General features: G+C 39.1%; 2 protein-coding genes across 2 annotated transcripts in view; both read right to left on the reverse strand.

Annotated features, from left to right (window-relative positions):
* LOC117992181 (DNA ligase 1-like) overlaps positions 1-18863 on the reverse strand; it is a 39257-nt gene extending 20394 nt beyond the window's left edge. The window contains exons 1-2 of the mRNA XM_069505821.1: positions 18663-18863; positions 14991-16621 (exon numbers count right to left, since the gene is read on the reverse strand). Coding sequence (XP_069361922.1) covers positions 14991-16621; positions 18663-18762 — 1731 coding nt within the window. The 5' untranslated portion in view covers positions 18763-18863. The remainder of the gene's footprint in view (positions 1-14990; positions 16622-18662) is intronic.
* On the reverse strand, positions 7790-10512 carry LOC117992179 (uncharacterized). The gene is made up of 2 exons (XM_034979838.2): positions 10354-10512; positions 7790-9501 (listed from the first exon to the last, which is right to left on the reverse strand). The coding sequence occupies exons 1-2, from the start codon at positions 10451-10453 to the stop codon at positions 9218-9220; spliced, it is 384 nt and encodes a 127-aa protein (XP_034835729.1). The 5' UTR covers positions 10454-10512; the 3' UTR covers positions 7790-9217.
* Positions 18864-19428: the final 565 nt, after the last annotated feature.

Raw genomic sequence — 19428 nt, forward strand, 5'->3', positions numbered from 1 at the left:
TAAAATAAAAATAGCAAGCAAACGAGCAGGGGCGGGTTGTGACCCAACTGCTCGTTTGCTCGCTATTTTTATTCGGGCGGGTCACCTGATGTCAAGTGATTACCATGTTTACATAAATTGTAAAAACACCTACTTACATAGTCCCTCTTTCCAGATACAGCCTCTAGGATGGACGACCAAGGAGGCCAAGGATAACCCGACCAGAACGATTAAACACAAAGCAAACAGAAACTTCATTATGACAGAGGTAGGTATTTAATTTATCCGTGTTATACACGAGTGCTGTCTCGTGTGCCCAGTCGCACTGCTCAATAAATTTCCTTCATGCTCTTGTATTGATAATATGATGACCTCACGATTTTTATGGTTCATAATATTATAAATGCGAAAGTGTGTCTGTCTGTCTGTCTGCTAGCCTTTCACGGCCTAACCGTTCAATCGATTTTGACGAAATTTGGTACAGAGATAGATTGCGTCCCGGGGAAGGACATAGGCTACTTTTTATCCCGGAAAATTAAAGAGTTCCCACGGGATTTTTTAACATAAATCCACGCGTACGAAGTCGCGGGCATCAGCGAGTTTTGTATAATTTTTAAATTTCTGGTCTGGCCTGGTGGGATACTTCTGCCGTGGCTAGTTACCACCCTAGCGGCAAAGCCGTGCCGCCAAGCGCTTTAGCGTTCCGGTACTGTGCCGTCTAGAAACCAAAGGAACATGGGTTTAATAAAAGCTGCCATACCCCTTCCAGGCTAGCCCGCTTCAATCTTAGACTGCATCATCACTTACCACCAGATGAGATTGCCGTCAAGGGTTAACTTCTATCTGGATAAAAATAAATAAATAAATAAAGACGGTTGTACTGACGATGCCACTAGTACAACTTTGATAGCTTATCTCGGTAACTTTGGAAGATTTTGTCTTATACAATACTTGTTTTTATTGATGCCAGCTATTGATTAATATAGGTTTTATAAGTGGCTACTATTTTGGAAAAAAAGAAAAAATGGCTGACTAAATACCACTACTTACAGACGCACAACAGACGGAAACGTTAAGGTAGCTCAGTTCGGTGCTTTCTCCATACAAACGTAGGAGGGAAAGTACAACAATATTCGATATTGTACGCACAAAACTAGGAATTATATCGATTTATCTCGTCATTATCTAGGTTTATTGATATATAAAATATTGAAAAAAATATTGATTTAAAAGTTACGAGGCTCAAAAGAATCCTATTTTAACACTAAATTAATGACAACTTTGGGCGTAAATAAATAAGATTAGGGATATGAAAATTCTAAAACAATTTATCATTAGACGTAGTTTGTTTATTGTTTATTTATTCATTAGTTGAAATAACTTTACTTTGCAAACATAAATTCAGCAGTTTTTTCTCAAAAATCTTTTCGCGCGCTTGATTTCAGTGAAAATCATCGTGCCTCTCAACTTTCTCATACAATGTCAAGTGAAAAGCAAACATGTTACCCACGTGCGCTGCCAATTTCGGTCGAGCGTCCTGCGTCACCTTACCAGCCCAGAGCGAAGAAGAAGACCACTACTTTTGCGCGTTTACCTAAATACTATCGAAAGGTACTAACTCAAGGATAAGGAATATTAATTAGTTAATTTATTGAAATTCTGCAAAGATAAAAATCTTTCGAATACGTTTTTAAATTAAAACAATCCATGTTTTTTATTAATATTACATTTTATCTGAATTTTTTTGACATGAATACTTTTTCGTTTTGCTTATTTTAGTTTTTCTTTTCCTCTTCTTTCTTGTTGTGAATCAAACGAGCACTTGATGGGAACTGACACTTTATTATAAATAGTTTTGTAGCATACCCACATAGTTAACATAATATTACAACATCTTTCCCCTTATTTTTATAAAGCTAAGAGTACAATATAATAATTATAAATTGGGCTGATATTAGGTATACATTTTAATATACGTAATTCAATCTTAAATATTAATTATATTATATATTACTACTAAATTCTATTTATTCATGCATATTATATTTAGCTGTTTATATTTAAATCTAATCTATTATGATACTATACATTAATATACAATATCATCATTTCATATATTTTAAATTCATGCGAGCCTTGACAGCCGCCGGTCTGCGTGCTGTTATTATATTTTCATTATTTAATGCATTCTCATTATCATGGACCGGAAGGGTTTCCGCGGTAGTAGTAGCAGTAGAACCAATATCCTGATTTTCTGCGTCACTCCACTTATCTTCCTCCGTTGCGGAAGCTTCAACTGGTGGCATGAGAAGTAAGTGACGTCTATTTCGTCTGTATCGCCTCCCGGACACATTGTCCTTGACAAAGTACGAGCGCGGATGAGGCGCTGCACTTTGCACTACAGCACGCTTACGTTTACCTTCATCGACCATAACAACATTCTGTCCCGGTACTAGGTCAGCCAAAATTCGCGAATGCTGATCGTAATAAATTTTACTCTTAGCCTGCTTACGTAAGATGCTTTGGTGATCCGAGGTGTTATCACGGTAGGGTCTAAGGGATTGCTCGTGCGCCGGAAGCCTAGTATTTAATCTGCGCCCCATGAGCAGTTCAGCTGGAGAACTCAGCCCATCGCGTGGACATGCTCTAAAGTTCAGCAAACCCAAATAAAAATCTGAACCTGAATTAGTCGCTTTAATTAACATGTTTTTAATGGTTCTTACGCTTTTTTCACTTCGGCCATTAGCTTGAGGATAGTTGGGTGACGTAGTGATATGAGAAAACCCCCATTTTGTCCGGAAATCGGCAAATTCCTTTGAGCAATAAGCCGGTCCGTTATCAGTAACCAGTTGCGCTGGAATACCATGCCTAGCGAATTGATCCTTCATGGCTTGTATGACCGCTTTGCTTCCTATACTACTGAGCGAACTGACTTCTATAAAGTTTGAAAAATAATCTACGAGAATCAAAAAGTTTTTATTTCGATACTGAAAAATATCCGAGCCTACCTTCGACCACGGGATGTCCGGTATCTCGTGTGGTATCATGGGTTCTCGCGAAGGTCGGGGCGCGTGCTGCGCACACGTTGCACACCGGCGCACCGCGCATTCCACGTCGCGCGACATGCCCGGCCAAAACATTACCGCTCGAGCGCGCCGCTTGCACCGATCGATGCCCATGTGACCTTCATGAACACGGTTTATCATTTCTGCACGAAGACTTCGAGGTATATAAACCAAATTATCTTTTAAAATAATATTATCTATGTATTCAAAAGTTTCTCTGTAAGACCATAATTGGCGCACACTTTCATCGACATCATATTTATTTACTGGCCACCCATCTTTTATGTACTTGATAATAGTTTGGCATTCCTTATCCGACTCGACACCTTTTTTAACTAATTCAATTTTTTCATCAGTAAATCGGACGTTATTAATTACAAAACATGACTGCGCCTCGACTTCGACCGATACATTACTATTCATCAGCTCCGGCAGGGGAGCGCGCGACAGATTGTCCGCAACGAACATATATTTCCCTGGCTTATACACTACCTTAAAGTTATAACCTTGAATTCGTAGCATCATGCGCTGCAAACGCGCAGGCACCGCATCTAACGGTTTATTAAACAGGGCTTCTAAAGGCTTATGATCCGTTTCGACTGTGATGTCACCCCGGCCGAACAGATACTGATGAAATCGCTCTAAAGCAAATACAATGGCAAGCAACTCCTTTTCTATCTGCGCATACCTGGTTTGCGTGTCGGTAAGGGTGGAGGACGCAAATTCCACGGGGCGGCCCACCTGCAGCAGCACAGCGCCCAGTGCGTGCGAGCTGGCGTCCACGGACAGCAGCACTGGCTCGCGCGGCGAGTACAGCGCCAGCACGGGCGCTGCGCATATCTTCCGCTTCAACTCACGCACGGCGTTATCATGTGCTTCTTCCCAACACCACACTACGTCTTTTTTCAATAAGCTGCGCAGAGGTGATGCCATTTCAGAGTAATTCGTGATAAATTTAGACAAATAGTTAACCATGCCTAAGAACCGTTCTAAAGCGGACCTATTTTGAGGCGTAGGCATGTCTTCGATAGCCTTTATCTTGCTTCTGTCGATTGCCATGCCCTTCGAGCTGAACGTGTGCCCTAGATAACTCACTTCCTGTACGCTGAACTCACACTTTTCTTTATTAAATTTTATACCTACTTGCCTTGCCCTTTCTAATAAACATTTTAATCTTTCATCGTGCTGCGCCTTAGTCGTACCCCATACGATGATATCATCCACGAACGAATCTACACCCTCCAGATCTTCCAGGAGTTGCCGCACTCGAGCGTGAAACACCTCCGAGGCGCAATTAATTCCGTAAGGTAAGCGCAAAAACTGATATCGTCCAAAGGGTGTTCCAAACGTGCATAAATCTGCGCTCTCGTCATCAATCTGTATCATCCAGTACCCCGAACGAGCATCTAGCTTGCTGAAATATCGCGCGCCCTGCAGCTTGACGGCTATTTCCGTGAGTGTAGGTAGCGGGTAATGCGCGCGCCGCACCGCCCGGTTTAGCGGTCTCGGATCGAGACAAACACGTATACTACTACCGTTTTTCTTGGCTACCACTACTATCGCGTTCACCCAATCGGTAGGATGAGATACTTTCCTTATAACACCCATATCTTCCATACGCTTTAGTTCCACTTTTAACTTATCACGAACACCGATAGGTATTTTTCTGACAGGACAGACCGACGGTTGTACTCCTGAATCAATAATAATCTTGTACTCGCCCGGTAACTTACCTAATCCTTTAAACAAATCCGCATATTGATCTATATTTATAGAGAATACACGTTTAACAATACCTAACTCCTCACAAGCATATTTGCCTAACACGCTCTCACAGTCATATTTACAAATGCAAAAATTAAGGTTATATAGACTATTTTTATATATCCAAGTAATGTAACACGAACCCAGTATAGGTATTTTAGAACCACAAAAAGATTGAGCCCTAACGTTATTTTGATGTAAGGATGATAAATGAAAACCTAATTGTTTATATTTTTGCAAAGATATAACGTTAAGGTCCGATCCAGTATCGAGTTTAAATTTTTCCCTTTGAACACTATTAAGTAATTGTAAAGTTTCATACCATCTGTTGCTGTCCTTAAAAGTTAAATCACCTTCGACTGTCGAGATTACATAGCATTCTTCATCCGTATCACTGTTGTGTGTGTTGTGTATTTGATACACATTTTTTCGTGAATTTACACAAACTTTTTGAAAGTGCCCGATAGATCGACAAAGGAAACACAAAGCCCCGCGCGCCGGGCAATAATAACCACCATCGCACTGAAATCCGCCACATTTGTTACAAGACCGCGACGCCGCGTCCGTCGAGGATCCCCGAGGCGGAGCGCGAGCCACAGCGCCCCGAGCGCCGCCGCCACCGCGCGCCCAGCCGCGCCCGCGCCGAGTTCGCGGCGCCCAGCCGCCGGCTCGACCGCTTGTGCGCGCGCCTCGTATCATGTCCACTGACGTCGATGATGACGCACACGGCTCATCAGTCTTCGTCTTGGTGCCTTCGATGTTCTGTTTCTCTTCAATCGACATCTCATTAGCCCGGCATATCTTAAGGGCACCTTGCAGAGTTAACTCTTCTGATCTCAGTAACCTATCTCGTACTTTGCTATCCAATACGCCGCAAACTATTCGATCCCGAATAAGACCTTCCTCTAAGTGCTCGAATTCGCAATGTTGTGATAAAATTTTCAAGGCCGTTACGTAATCGTCAATCGATTCGCCAGATTCTTGATTTCGGGTAAAAAACTTGAAACGAACCATAGTTGTGTTTTGTTTTGTGCCAAAGTGTTCATTGAATTTTTTTACTAATATATCAATGTTTTCACGAGTTTCACCTTTTGTGTATTTGAACGTCGTATAAATATCATAACCTTCAGGTCCAATTAAGTTGACTAGTAGGCTGGCCTGAACATCCGTAGATTCCTTGTGGACGCCGGCTGCTTTTAAAAATACATAAAACTGCTGGCGCCATTTTCGCCATGCAGTTGCACGGCACGCCGGCCCACCTTCCAGGCATAATTCCGCTGGCGGCCTCGCGTGTTCCATCTTTATTCTTTACTTATCACTGCACACTGCATCCAAAATTTATTTTTACGAACATTACACAACTATACACGCGTAATTATTCTTTAATTACGTTCACCGCTGTCACCATGTTGTGAATCAAACGAGCACTTGATGGGAACTGACACTTTATTATAAATAGTTTTGTAGCATACCCACATAGTTAACATAATATTACAACATTTCTTTTCTACAATATCTTCCTTCTCCTCCTCTTTCTTTTCTGCGTCTTTCTTCTCTTCCTCTTTCTTAGGGCAGTCCTCCAAGCGCACGCATTTGTCAGTAGCAGTATCCCGCACGGTGGGAGAGTCGCAGTAGCACGCCGTGTAATCACAGACCTTACCGCTGGTATCAGTTACCGGGTTGGGGTTGTCACATGTAGCTTCCGGTGTCACGTAACCACACCCGGTTGTGTAGTCGTGGGTGCCTTCCTCACTGATAAGCGCCTAGAATTAAAGATTTTATTATTGGTACTAGGTACTAGCTGACCCACACCCGCTTTGGGTGGAATTTATGAAAATCAGCGACATAAAATATGTTCCATCGTGGAACATTTATTTTATCTAAATATATAAAAACAAAAGGTGACTGACTGACTGACTAACTGACTGACTGACTGATCTATAAACATACAGCTCAAAGTACTGGACGGATCGGGCTGAAATTTGGCATGCAGATAGCTTTTATGACGTAGACATCCGCTAAGAAAGGATTTTTAAAAATTCAACACCTACTCGTAGGTAAGGGGTTAAAATAGTGGTTTGAGATTTCCACGCGGACGAAGTCGCGGGCGTAAGCTAGTTAAAAACAAAATTTTAATAAAAAAATTATAATAATGGCTAGCGATCAAGACCATCATAATATAGGTACATAAAATTATTATGTGGTATCTTCGCATATTGTATTAAGTACCTAACTATACTTAACTAATCGTATTCAAATAAGTAATCGTTAAGTATCTGTTGAGGAGTTCCGTCCTCCATCTCTGTTAATATTCATCAAATCTATTTTTAATACTTCGTATTTTTAGGGTTCCGTACCTCAAAAGGAAAAAAGGAACCCTTATAGGATCACTTCGTTGTCTGTTTGTCGTGTCTGCCAAGAAACCTACAGGGTACTTCCCTTTGACCTAGAATCATGAAATTTGGCAGGTAGGTAGATCTTATAGCAGATACAAGGGCAAAAATCTGAAACCGTGAATTTGTGGTTCAATCACAAAAATAAATTAAAATGTGTTCATGAACAAATAATTAGTATTTCCAACTTTTAAAGTAAGATTACTGTACCAAATGGGGTATCATATGAAAAGGCTTTACCTGTGCATTCGAAAACAGATTTTATTTATTTTTATGCATAATAGTTTTTGATTTGTCGTGCAAAATGTCGAAAAATACAACTGTAGTACGGAACCCTCCATGCGGGAGTCTGACTCACACTTGACCGGTTTTTTAGCAAAATCAACCAATTTTAAAACTTCTTTTGACTTGCCTGAAAAGTGGTTTTAAATAGCTTTGACCATAATAATAATATTATGATGATAATAATTAATGTTGATTGCCTTGGTAAATTACTATTAATCTATGAAGTTTAAAGTTTACTATTACGGTTTACGATCACTTACATTGCCCATTAATCCAGATACAGCCTCTGGGATACAATATTTCTTCAGCCAAGGATAACCCGACCACAGCGACGAAACACAAAGCAATCAGCAACTTCATTATGGCAGAGGTATATTTAATTTTTCCGTGTTATACAAAAGTGTTGTGTGGTGTCCGAAGATGCACTGGTCATTTGACCTTAAATAGAATGCCTTGACGCTATTCAAGTTATGATAATTATTTCACTTGTGGATGTCAGTACCTACCCTTATTATAAATGCGAAAGTGCATGTTTGTTTGTTGGTTTGTCCTTCAATCACGTTGCAACGGTGCAACGGATTGACGTGATTTTTTGCATGGATATAGATACCTAACTAGTAGGGCGCGTGGGTGCGCGGACCACTAAAGTGGTCCGCGAGCATGCAGCGTTGCTTTTGCAAAACGCGGACCTTGTCTTTAATAAGATTTTTTTTTATAGTTTGGTCGTCCATATACCTATTTTGCATGGAAAAATAAATTCCGCCATCTTGAATTGTTTTTTTATTCATCGAGTAGACCTTCGGATCCTGATCATATTTTGCTAAGAAACCACTCTTCCATCTTTTATACTTTCCGAGATGGACACCGACGAAATTTGTATGGTGGCCATCTATTTTTCGCCACTTTGAATTTTTTTTCAGCTCACTGGCAATCGGATGACGTTTCGAGTGACATTTGCTCAAGCACCTATCTTCAATATCTTAAGCGTGCTCTTCACCCGTCTCCGAAATCCTCAATCATCAGCTCTCTCCTTATTTTTGCTCCGAATGAATTTTTCTCTTCTATACCGATATATCAGTAATAAAAATCCACGCCTACGATGTCGCAGGCATCAGCTAGTTTAAAATAAAGCCACGCCCAAATCTAGCGGAATTATGTTCAAGGAAATCCGCACATAAAATTCCCGCTACAATTCCGTGATTGCGGCTGGAATTGATAGTTAATTAATCTACTAATATGTCGATAAATAAGTTATTTAATAATAAAAGCATTACCACAAAGGCACGTCAGAGTGGGAGGTAAATGATTGTAATATTTTTTCCAGTTTGACATATAATTATAACTTTTGCACGTAAACCTATAGTGCGCGACAGGTCGAGATGGTAATCGGGGTATGAGGCAGGGGGACGCCACGCACACCCGCACGTCTCCCGCGCTATCCCGCACCGAGTTAGCGGGGAGGCTGTGTGGGTGTGCAGGGCGTCCCCACCCCGATCGTCATCTCGACCTGTCGCGTACTATAATTATAATTTGTAATTATTATCATAAGGAATAATTCACAGATACCTAATTATAATTTGTTGATATGGACTAATTCATTTTATTAAAATTTTATCAACAGTAAAAAAATATTTTGGAAACTAAGTCGAACCATGTTTATTAAAATTACATTAATTGGTCTGCCAATTTTTAGACAGCACCTGATATATTTTTGGTTAACTTCATTTCTTTTTAATTTTTCTTCTCCTCCTCTTTCTTTTCTACTTCTTTTTTCTCTGCCTCTTTCTTTTCAATCTCTTTTTTCGCCGCGTCTTTCTCAGGGCAATCCTCCAAACGCACGCATTTGTCAGTAGTAGTATCCCGCACGGTGGGGGGGTTGCAGTAGCACGCGCTGAAGTCACAGACAATGCTGCTGGTATCAACTACTGGAATGGGGATGTCGCAGGTGGGTTCTGGTGACACGGGACCACACCCAGTGGTGTAGTCGTGAGTGCCTTCCTCACATCCATAGGCGCCTATAATCAAATATATTATTATTCACTAGAATTATCATTTTAGTTTGAAAATTCAACCCCTAAGGGGGTAAAATAGGGGTTTGAAATTTGTGTAGTCCACGCGGACGAAGTCGCGAGCGTAAGCTAGTTAATAATTTAATCCTTTCACAAATTTCATACCAATCGAAAGTATGAAGCCCATAGAATACGCAAACGATAGGTTAATGAAATAATGTTTATTTTCATATAAATAAATAAATAAATAAGCCTACCTCTAATTTTTTTTTTTGTTTTTTTTTGTATATATATATACATTTTTTTTTAATTATCTTTTTTTTTTCTTAGTAGTACCTTTTTTCATTTTTTTTCATTTTTTTTGGTTAATATTGCTTATAAGGTATATCTAGCTCTAATAATTCAGAGGTCATCCCAAACGCGGGCAAAGGCCTCCCCCTTTTTCTTCCAGGTATCCCTGTTAGCGACCAGACGCGTCCAGAGCGCACCAAGGCCATCAAATTCCTCCAGATCTATTATCATATACTTAACTTTAATTAATTAACGTGGGACAAGTTACTAGTATCGATTTACCTGCTTACCCGGGGGAAAATAACGTTTGAATTCTATGGCGTTCATACTTTCAATTGGTATGGAATTTGTCAATTAAACAAACCGCTAAAATAATTAAAAAATTTTTTTTTTAAATTAATAATTAATCATAATTGAAATTTTTTAGACAAACCCATATGCAATATATTTATTGACATATTAAATTGAATATAAAATACGTTTCATCCATTAACCAGCTCGGTGAAGGTCGTCTTATATCGGGATCTTAGACCATTAGGTAAATAATTAATCTACACAAGTACTTACATCGCCCCTCAATCCAGATACAGCCATTGGGATACAATGACTGTTGAGCCAAGGATAACCCGACCAAAGCGACGAAACACAAAGCAATCAGCATCTTCATTATGACAGAGGTGTATTTAATTTGTTCGTGTTATAGTTTATACACACGAGTATTGTACGGTGTCCAAAGAAGTATTGGTCATTCGGCCTTAAATAGATTGCCTTTATACTCTTCCAGTTATGATATCACTTGTTGATATCAATAATATTATTATTTATTTAAATTAAAGCCAGTAAGCTTCGAGATGTCTTCTTGTCCATAACTCCTCAGTGCTTAAAGAGCAAAGTCTTCGAACAGTGCGTGTTGCCAGTGATGATGTTATGGATCCGAGACATGGTCGCTAACTATGGGCCTCATAAGAAAGCTCAGAGTCACTCAGCGGGCGATGGAGAGAGCTATGTGCGGAGTTTCTCTACGTGATCAAATCAGGAATGAGGAGATCCGTACGAGAAGTAGAGTAACCGACATAGCTCAACGGGTTGCTAAGCTGAAGTGGCAAATGGGCAGGGCACATAGTTCGTACAACCGATAGACGATGGAGTCCCAAGGTGCTGGAATGGCGACCTCGCATTGGAAGACGCAGCGTTGGAAGACCCCCTACTAGTAAACGGACGACATCAGACGAGTCGCAGGAAGCCGCTGGATCCAGGCGGCGCAAGACCGTGGCGTGTGGAAGTCCCTACAAGAGATCTATGTCCAGCAGTGGACGTCTATTGGTTGATGATGATGATGATGATGATGAAATTAAAGCCAAGCACAAATCTAGCAGAATTTTTAACAAACTCCCCGGCGCAGTGGTAAGCGCTGTGGTCTTACAAGTCGGAGATCCTGGGTTCGATTCCCAGTTTTTATATTTTCCTAAAAATTCATATTTTCTTATTTGTGTCTGGTCTGGTCAGGTGGGACTCTAAGAGTAATGCCATGAAGCGATTTATCGTTCCAGTACGATGCCGTTAACTGCCATACTTCCTTCCAAGTTAGTCCATTTCCATCTTAGACTGCATCATCACTTACCATCACGTGAGATAGCAAGGACTATCTTGTATCAGAATAAAAAATTCTGTTCACGGAAATCCGAGTATGAAATTCCTCTACCATTCTGTTATAAGCCTAATATTATTTAGGCCGAAATTAATAATATAAGCAATCTATCTATTAATGTGTCGATGTCAAAAAGTTCATACAATCTTTAACAAATAACAATGTTGCTAAGTAACTTATCTACATATTTTTTTTAAATAGAGATAGCGAGCAAACGAGCATGAACATTTGCAGCACCAGAGGAACCGCCGATGTGTTGCTGGCCTTTTAGGAATTTGTTGGTCCGCCCCTTGAATAACCCCACGTTGTAATCTAAAGGGAACACCGCCGAAGGGAGTTGATTCCACAGTTTGCATGTGCGTGGAAGAAAGGATCTGGCAAAACGGGTGGTCGAAGTGCTCTAGAAACCCAGGTAGTGAGGGTGGAATTGAGCGGTTGTAGAAAATGGAGGGTGGAATGAGATCAAACAACTCTTCGGAACACTCTCCATTATAGAGACGATAGAACACGCAAAGAGAGCTAACGTCTCTGCGGTGTTCCAGGCTTTCCAACGAGCCGGTTAGTTTGGGATCGTCCACAAGTCGAACAGCCCGCCTTCCGATCGAATGGAAGGAGTTGGTACTGGGGTGCTCCAGCCCAAAGGTAAGAGCAGTACTCCATGTGTGGGCGGACTTGCGCTTTATAGAGAAGGAGCCTGTGAAGAAGAAGAGGGCGCGAACTGCCGCTTTGCTTTGTTGAGCACCTCAAGCTTTTTGGATGCTAATTTTGCCTTACATTCCAAATTATCCCGTAATTGGACGAAGGAAGGGGGGATGGGGAAGGGGGCATGGTAAGAGGCATATTTATCTATCTATCAAATTTCTTTATAAATTTACAGGTCAATACAACAACAAAAAAACTATATATATATCTATCTGTAATCTAAATAAATAAAAGGAAAAGGTGACTGACTGACTGATCTATCAACGTACAGCTCAAACTACTGGACGGATCGGGCTGAAATTTGGCATGAATATAGCTATTATGACGATGATGAAAGATCGATTTTCATCACTTTTGGCCGCAAACTGCTACTCGTGTGCTGTAAACGTTGTCTACCACAACGGCAAGTCAGAGTGGGAGATCAATGATCATCTATATATTATTATATAAAAGGAAAAGGTGACTGACTGACTGACTGACTGACTGATCTATCAATAACGCACAGCTCAAACGACTGGACGGATCGGGCTGAAATTGGACATGCAGGTAGCTATTATGACGTAGACATCCGCTAAGAAAGGATTTTTGAAAATTCTACTCCTAAGGGGGTGAAATAGGGGGTTGAAATTTGTGTAGTCCACGCGGACGAAGTCGCGAGCATAAGCTAGTTTGACTTAAAATTGTAACTTTGGACGTATGCAACATTCAATAACAAAAATCTGTATTTATGTTTTGGAAAATATAAATACAGATTTTTACCACCCCTTAGGGGTAAAATAGAGGATGAAAGTTTATATGGGAATGTTTTAATGCGGTATTTGACAACCAGTCAAATCAGTAACTTTTTATCAAACGTCAAAACGCGCGCTTATAGTATGCGATATTCTATGGAATACCGGTGTGTGACGTCACAATCATTTGACGTGCTTTTTTTAGTTTAATCGATAATTTAAAGTGGTTATTACACTTAAAACCAACAAAGGACGTGGATTTTACGTATTTTGGAAGACCCTCTATTTAATAATCACTGAGAAATAATTTATTTTTAATGTAGTCAAATACCCAATTATTGTTATTGTTAACTTGAAGTTTGGAAGGTAGTTTTCAAGCTTATTTCGTGGTTTAATTATTGTTATTGTTAACTTGAAGTTTGGAAGGTAGTTTTCAAGCTTATTTCGTGGTTTAATGACATATTTTAATGTAGATTTGCAACAATTGATTGTTTTAAATCAATTTTAATGTAGACAACGGGTATGTACTAGAGGTGACCAATTTATTTATTAACCTGTTAATTTAACACATATTAAAGTTTGTTGATTAACTGCGATACTAAAACTTAACAATTTTAAATAAAAAAATATTATTAAATCAAAAAATACAAATTATTATAGTTAGGACCTATACCTACGTTCTAAGTAGCTGCAGTAGGTACTTAAGTAGGTAGCGCGAAGATTCCAGGAAATTAAATTTCGAAGGGGGCGCGCGGTGCAAAACGCGCGCGCGACGACAATATACCTACCGATTGCGACCGATTACGTCATGCGCTAAAAATACCGATGCATTGAATATGGTTAAAAATAGCAAGTCAACTAATGTTAAATATCACCACATCGATATGATGATAAATTTAGCATATCAAATGATTTTGTTGTTCCCATCGAATACCTACGAAGTGTTAATAAATAAGTTAAATAATTTTGTTATTTTTGTTGATGCTTTGATTTGATACATAAATAATACAATAGTCGAAATTTTTGTTATTTCTGTTTATTACCGATACTGTTCGATTAACGATAGTGCGCGTTCATAGACTTTTTGCTAGTTTATTTTTTCGGGTAATTTGATGGTGTAGTTTATTTTGCTCACTTCGTTGTCTGTCCGTCCGTCTGTCTGTCTGTGCGTCCGTCCGTCCGTCTGTCTGTGCGTCCGTCCGTCCGTCTGTCTGTGCGTCCATCCGTCCGTCTGTCTGTGCGTCCGTCCGTCCGTCTGTCTGTGCGTCCGTCTGTCTGTCTGTCTGTCAAGAAACCTACAGGGTACTTCCCATGGACCTTGAATCATGAAATTATCAGGTAGGTAGGTACCTAGGTTTTATAGCACACGCAAGGGGTAAAATTTGAAAACCGTAATTTCTGGTCACGTCATCATCATCATCATCATCATCAACCGATAGACGTCCACTGCTGGACATAAGTCTCTTGGAGTGACTTCCACTCCACACGTCACGGTCTTGCGGCGCCTGAATCCAGCGGCTCCCTGCGACTCGTTTGGTTACATCACCAAAAATAAATTGAAATGTGTTCATGAAAGTAGTGTTTTCAATTTTCAAAGTAAGATGAAATCAAGTGGGGTAGGTATCGTGTTTTTTTTTTTTTTTAGTCAGTGTTATATTTTTAACGTGTTTATTTATCAATAAATTTTAATAACAATTATTGATATTATATTATGTAAGTTTAACAGTATTTGACACCACTAGTATGTACCCGTTATCTACATTCAAATTTGGAAGTTAGGTTGTCTCTAGAGATAGGTGTCAGCTAAGATTTTTTTTACGAAAACCTGCCCCCTAGAGGGGTAAAATGGGGGTTGAATTTTTTATGAAATCTTTTTGAAGTTACAGGAATGAAAATCAGAAAAAAAATAAAAATTCTTGTGGTATATATTTGTAATTAACACAAACCATGTTTTTCATTAAAATTATATTTATAACAAAATTTTTGACATCACAATACTTTTTGGTAGAAATAGGTAAACTTTCTTTCTTTATTTTTAGTTCTTCTTCTCCTCCTCTTCCTTTTCTACTTCTTTTTCTCCTCGTCTTCCATTTCTACTTCTTTTTTTCGTCAACTTCCTTTACTACTTTTTTCACCTCCTCATCCTTTACTACTTCTGTTTTCTCCTCCTCTTTCTTACCTTCTTCTTTTTTATCCTCCTCTTCCTTCACTACTTCTTTTGTCACCTCTTCTTTCTTCTCTACTTCTTTTGTTTCCGCCCCTCTCTTTTCTACTTCTTTTTTCTCATTCTCTTTCGTTTCTACTTCTTTTTTCTCACCCACGTCCTGTACTACTTCTGTTTTCGCCTCCTCTTTCTTCTCTACTTCTTTTGTCTCCGTCTCTCTCTTTTCTACGTCTTTTTTATCCTTCTCTTCATTAACTACTTCTTTTTTATCCTCCTCGTCCTTCACTATTTCTTTTTTCGCCTCCTCTTTCTTCTCTACTTCTTCATTTACTACTTCTTTTTTCTCCTCTACTTCGTTTACTACTTCTTTTTTCTCGTCCTCTTTCTTTTCTACTTCTTTTTTCTCCACATTCTTTTCTACTTCTTCTTTTGTCGCCTCCATTTCCTTTACTACTTCTTTTATTGTCTCTATTCCCTTCACTATTTCTTTAATCACCTTCTCCTCCTTCTCTACTTCTTTTGTTTCCGCCCCTCTCTTTTCTACTTCTTTTTTCTCATCCTCTTTAGTATCTACTTCTTTTTTCTCATCCACGTCCTGTACTACTTCTTTTTTCGCTTCCTCTTTCTTCTCTACTTCTTTTGTCTCCGTCTCTCTCTTTTCTACGTCTTTTTTATCTTCCTCTTTATTTACTACTTCTTTTTTATCCTCCTCGTCCTTCACTATTTCCTTTTTCGCCTCCTCTTTCTTCTCAACATCTTTTACTACTTCTTTTTTATTCTCCTCGTCCTTCACTTTTTCTTTTTTAGCCTCCTCTTTATTCTCAACTTCTTTTGTCTCCACCTCTCTCTTTTGTACTTCTTTTTTCTCCTTTACTTCCTTTACTACTTCTTTTTTCACCTCCTCTTTCTTATCTTCTTCTTTTTTCTCTTCCTCTTTTATTTCTACTTTTTTCTTCTCCGCCTCTTTCGGTTCTACTTCTCTTTTCACCCCCTCTTCCTTTACTTCTGCTGTTTTCTCCTCCTCTTTCTTTAGTACTGCTTTTATCAGCTCATTTTCCTTCAATACTTCTTTTTTCTCCTGTACATACTTTTCTACTTCTTCTTTTATCGCATCCATTTCCTTCACTACTTCATTTATCGCCTCCATTTCCTTTACTACTTCTTTTATCGCCTCCATTTCTTTCACTACTTCTTTTTTATCCTCCTCTTCCTTCACTACTTCTTTTTTCTCATCCTCTTTCTTTTCTAATTCTTTATTCTCCTCCTCTTTCTTATCTTCTTCTTTTTTCTCCTCCTCTTTTATTTCTACTATTTTCTTCTCCGCCTCTTTCGGTTCTACTTCTTTTTTCACCACCTCTTCCTTAACTACTTCTTGTTTCTCCGCCTCTTTCTTAGGGCAATCCTCCAAACGCACGCATTTGTCAGCAATAGTATCCCGCACAGTGGGGGGATCACAGTAGCACGCGGTGTAGTCACAGATGCTGGTTCGGGTATCAACTTCTGGGAGGGGGACGTCGCAGGTTGGTTCCGGTGATAATGGACCACACGCGCTTGCGTAGCGGTGAGTACCTTCTTCACATTGTTCGGAGCCTAGAACCAAACGATATTATTAGAGACGTGTTGACTATGAGCTTTTACACAATACTTGCTGAGCTACCTTTTTCACGATAGATTTAAGTCATAGTTTTAATCAGTACCCTTATTACAAATGCGAAATGTTCATTTGCGATGCGATGTTTGTTTGTTGGTTTGTTGGTTTGTCCTTCAATCACGTTGCAACGGTACAACGGATTGACGTGTTTTTTTGCATGGGTATAGATAAAGACCTGGAGAGTGACATAGGCTACTTTTTATCCCGGATAATTAAAGAGTTCCCACGGGATTTTTTAAAACCTAATTCCGCGCGGACGAAGTAGCGGGCATCTGCTACTTCTAAATATATAAAAGGAAAGGGTGACTGACTCACTGATCTATCAATGCACAGTTCAAAGTACTGTACCATTGATGTTGGACGACTATTTGTTGCATTGATAATATATTCTGTGGTTACGACTCTAGCACTCAAATGTAACTCTCACTTCAACACCCGAACTCTGCCGAAAGCAATGATCGACATGACCGACTAGAGTCTACACGATTGGCTGACTAGATATGATAATTGCGCCCAACACGTATCATAACATATGGCAAGTGTCTGGCAATGCATGACGTGATTTCTAATGGTAGGTACTATTCCGAAGAAAATATAAAAAAATTAGATTTTATACTTTGACGTAAGATTTTTTACACCGTTATTACCTGTTATATCCCAAAGCCAGCATGATCCTTCATAGTCGCTGATCGTTCCTCCCTGAGTTGGGGACAATACGCAGATAAACTTTCAGCTTTTATAAAATCACGAAGGTCTGGCACGCGCTGGCTCTTAGTCCATTGGCAAAAAGCGCTGATTATTCAGCCTATTATTTTAGTCCTATTTCCTATTATTTATAAACTGTAGGATAATAGTAATTATAACTTCGTTGTTAATTTTTTTTATTTTAAAATCAGTCATACACAGTGTAGTAATATAGGAATAGGAACTTTTATACTACCTAATTTAAAATATCTAAAATTAGGAACTTATCAAATAAAGTAAATGTAATTTTTTTTCAAATATGTACACTCTGTCTGTCTGTCGGTCTGTCAAGAAACCTACTTCCCGTTGACATAGAATCATGAAATTTGGTATATGTAGGTAGGTCTTATAGCAGCCATTCGGGAAAAAATCTGAAAACCGCGAATTTGTGGTTACATCACAAAAAAATTAAATTGTGGTCTTGAACTAATAATTAGTGTTTTAAATTTCAAAGTAAGATAACTATGTCAAGTGGGGTATCATATGAAAGGTGCTTCACCTGTGCATTCTAAAACAGGTTTTTATTTATTTTTATGCATCATAATTTTCGAATTATCGCCCAAAACGTCGAAAAAATACGACTGCAGTACGGAACCCTAGTTGCGCGAGCCTGACTCGCACTTGGCCGGTTTTTTTTTAATTCTGAGTTACACTTTAGCAAGACGTGACAATGCGGTATATCTTCAACCGTTACGACTATTAATATTGGATTGATATACCTACCTAGGTATTTTCTGGTTACGCGACTCTAGCACTCAAATGGAACTCTCAACTTAACACCCTAACTCTGCCGAAAGCAATGATCGACATGACCGACTAGAGTCTACACGATTGGCTGACTAGATCATATTGATGCATAAAAATAAATAAAAATCTGTTTTAGAATGCACAACGCACACCCACACGTCACCCTCGCTCCCCCGCACCGGGTTAGCGCGGGGACTGTGTGGGTGTGGGAGGCGTTTACTCCCCGATTGCCATCTCGACCTGTCGCGTATTGTAATTACAAAGCTGATTGTTGATGAAGTGAACGAGTGAAGACTATACACTTGCTATATTAAAGAAGAGATTTTGCATAGAAACGAAGATATCTGAAGTGCAGGCTCACTAATCTATCTATACATGATCGCGCGCGCCCCTTCGTAATCTCGCGCCCCTAGGCATAATCCGCCTAGTTTGCCTTAGGGATAATCCGCCTCTGTCCATAAAGTTTACTATTACAAAATATGTACTTACATTTTCCATCAATCCAGATACAGGCTCTGGGATATAATGATTCTTCAGCCAAAGATAACCCGACCACAGCGACGAAACACAAAGCAATTAGCAACTTCATTGTGAGGTATATTTAAATTGTCCGTGTTATACAAGAGTGTTGTCTGGTATGCTAAGTTGCTCTAGTAATTGGGCCTTAAATACTTAGATTACCTTGTTGCTCTTGTCTTGATGTTATGATGACCTCTGTCTAAAAATTATATGATTAGGCAAGTAACAATTTCAGCGAAATTATAATTAAAAAAATTGAAAAACATCTATATGTGACAAAAACAACTTAAAAAATTGTTTTTTTTTTTTTCATTAAAAAAGTTGCCGTTTGCCCTTAAATATTTAGATTACCTTGGTATTGATAACTAGCTGATGCCCGCGGCTTCGTCCACGTGGATTTAGGCGCACGGTTAAGGAAGCCCTGATGTTTGATATATTATATCAAAATATATTTAGGTTAGTTACAAATTTAGTAAAATATCAAAATGATTCTGTAATCAATAATAATTAAAAAAAATTGAAAAACACTAATGAGACAAAAAAAAATTGTTATTAGGACAGGTAGGTCTGTATGTCCGTCTGTCGTGTCTGTCAAGAATACCTATAGGGTACTTCTCGTTGACCTAGAATCATGAAAATTAAGTATTTGACTACATCAAAAATAAATTATTTCTCAGTGTTTATTAAATAGAGGGTCTTCTAAAATTCGTAAAATCCACGTCCTTTGTTAGTTTTA

Source organism: Maniola hyperantus, chromosome 21 (genome assembly GCF_902806685.2).
Source record: "Maniola hyperantus chromosome 21, iAphHyp1.2, whole genome shotgun sequence".
Classification (NCBI taxonomy): Eukaryota; Metazoa; Arthropoda; class Insecta; order Lepidoptera; family Nymphalidae; genus Maniola; species Maniola hyperantus.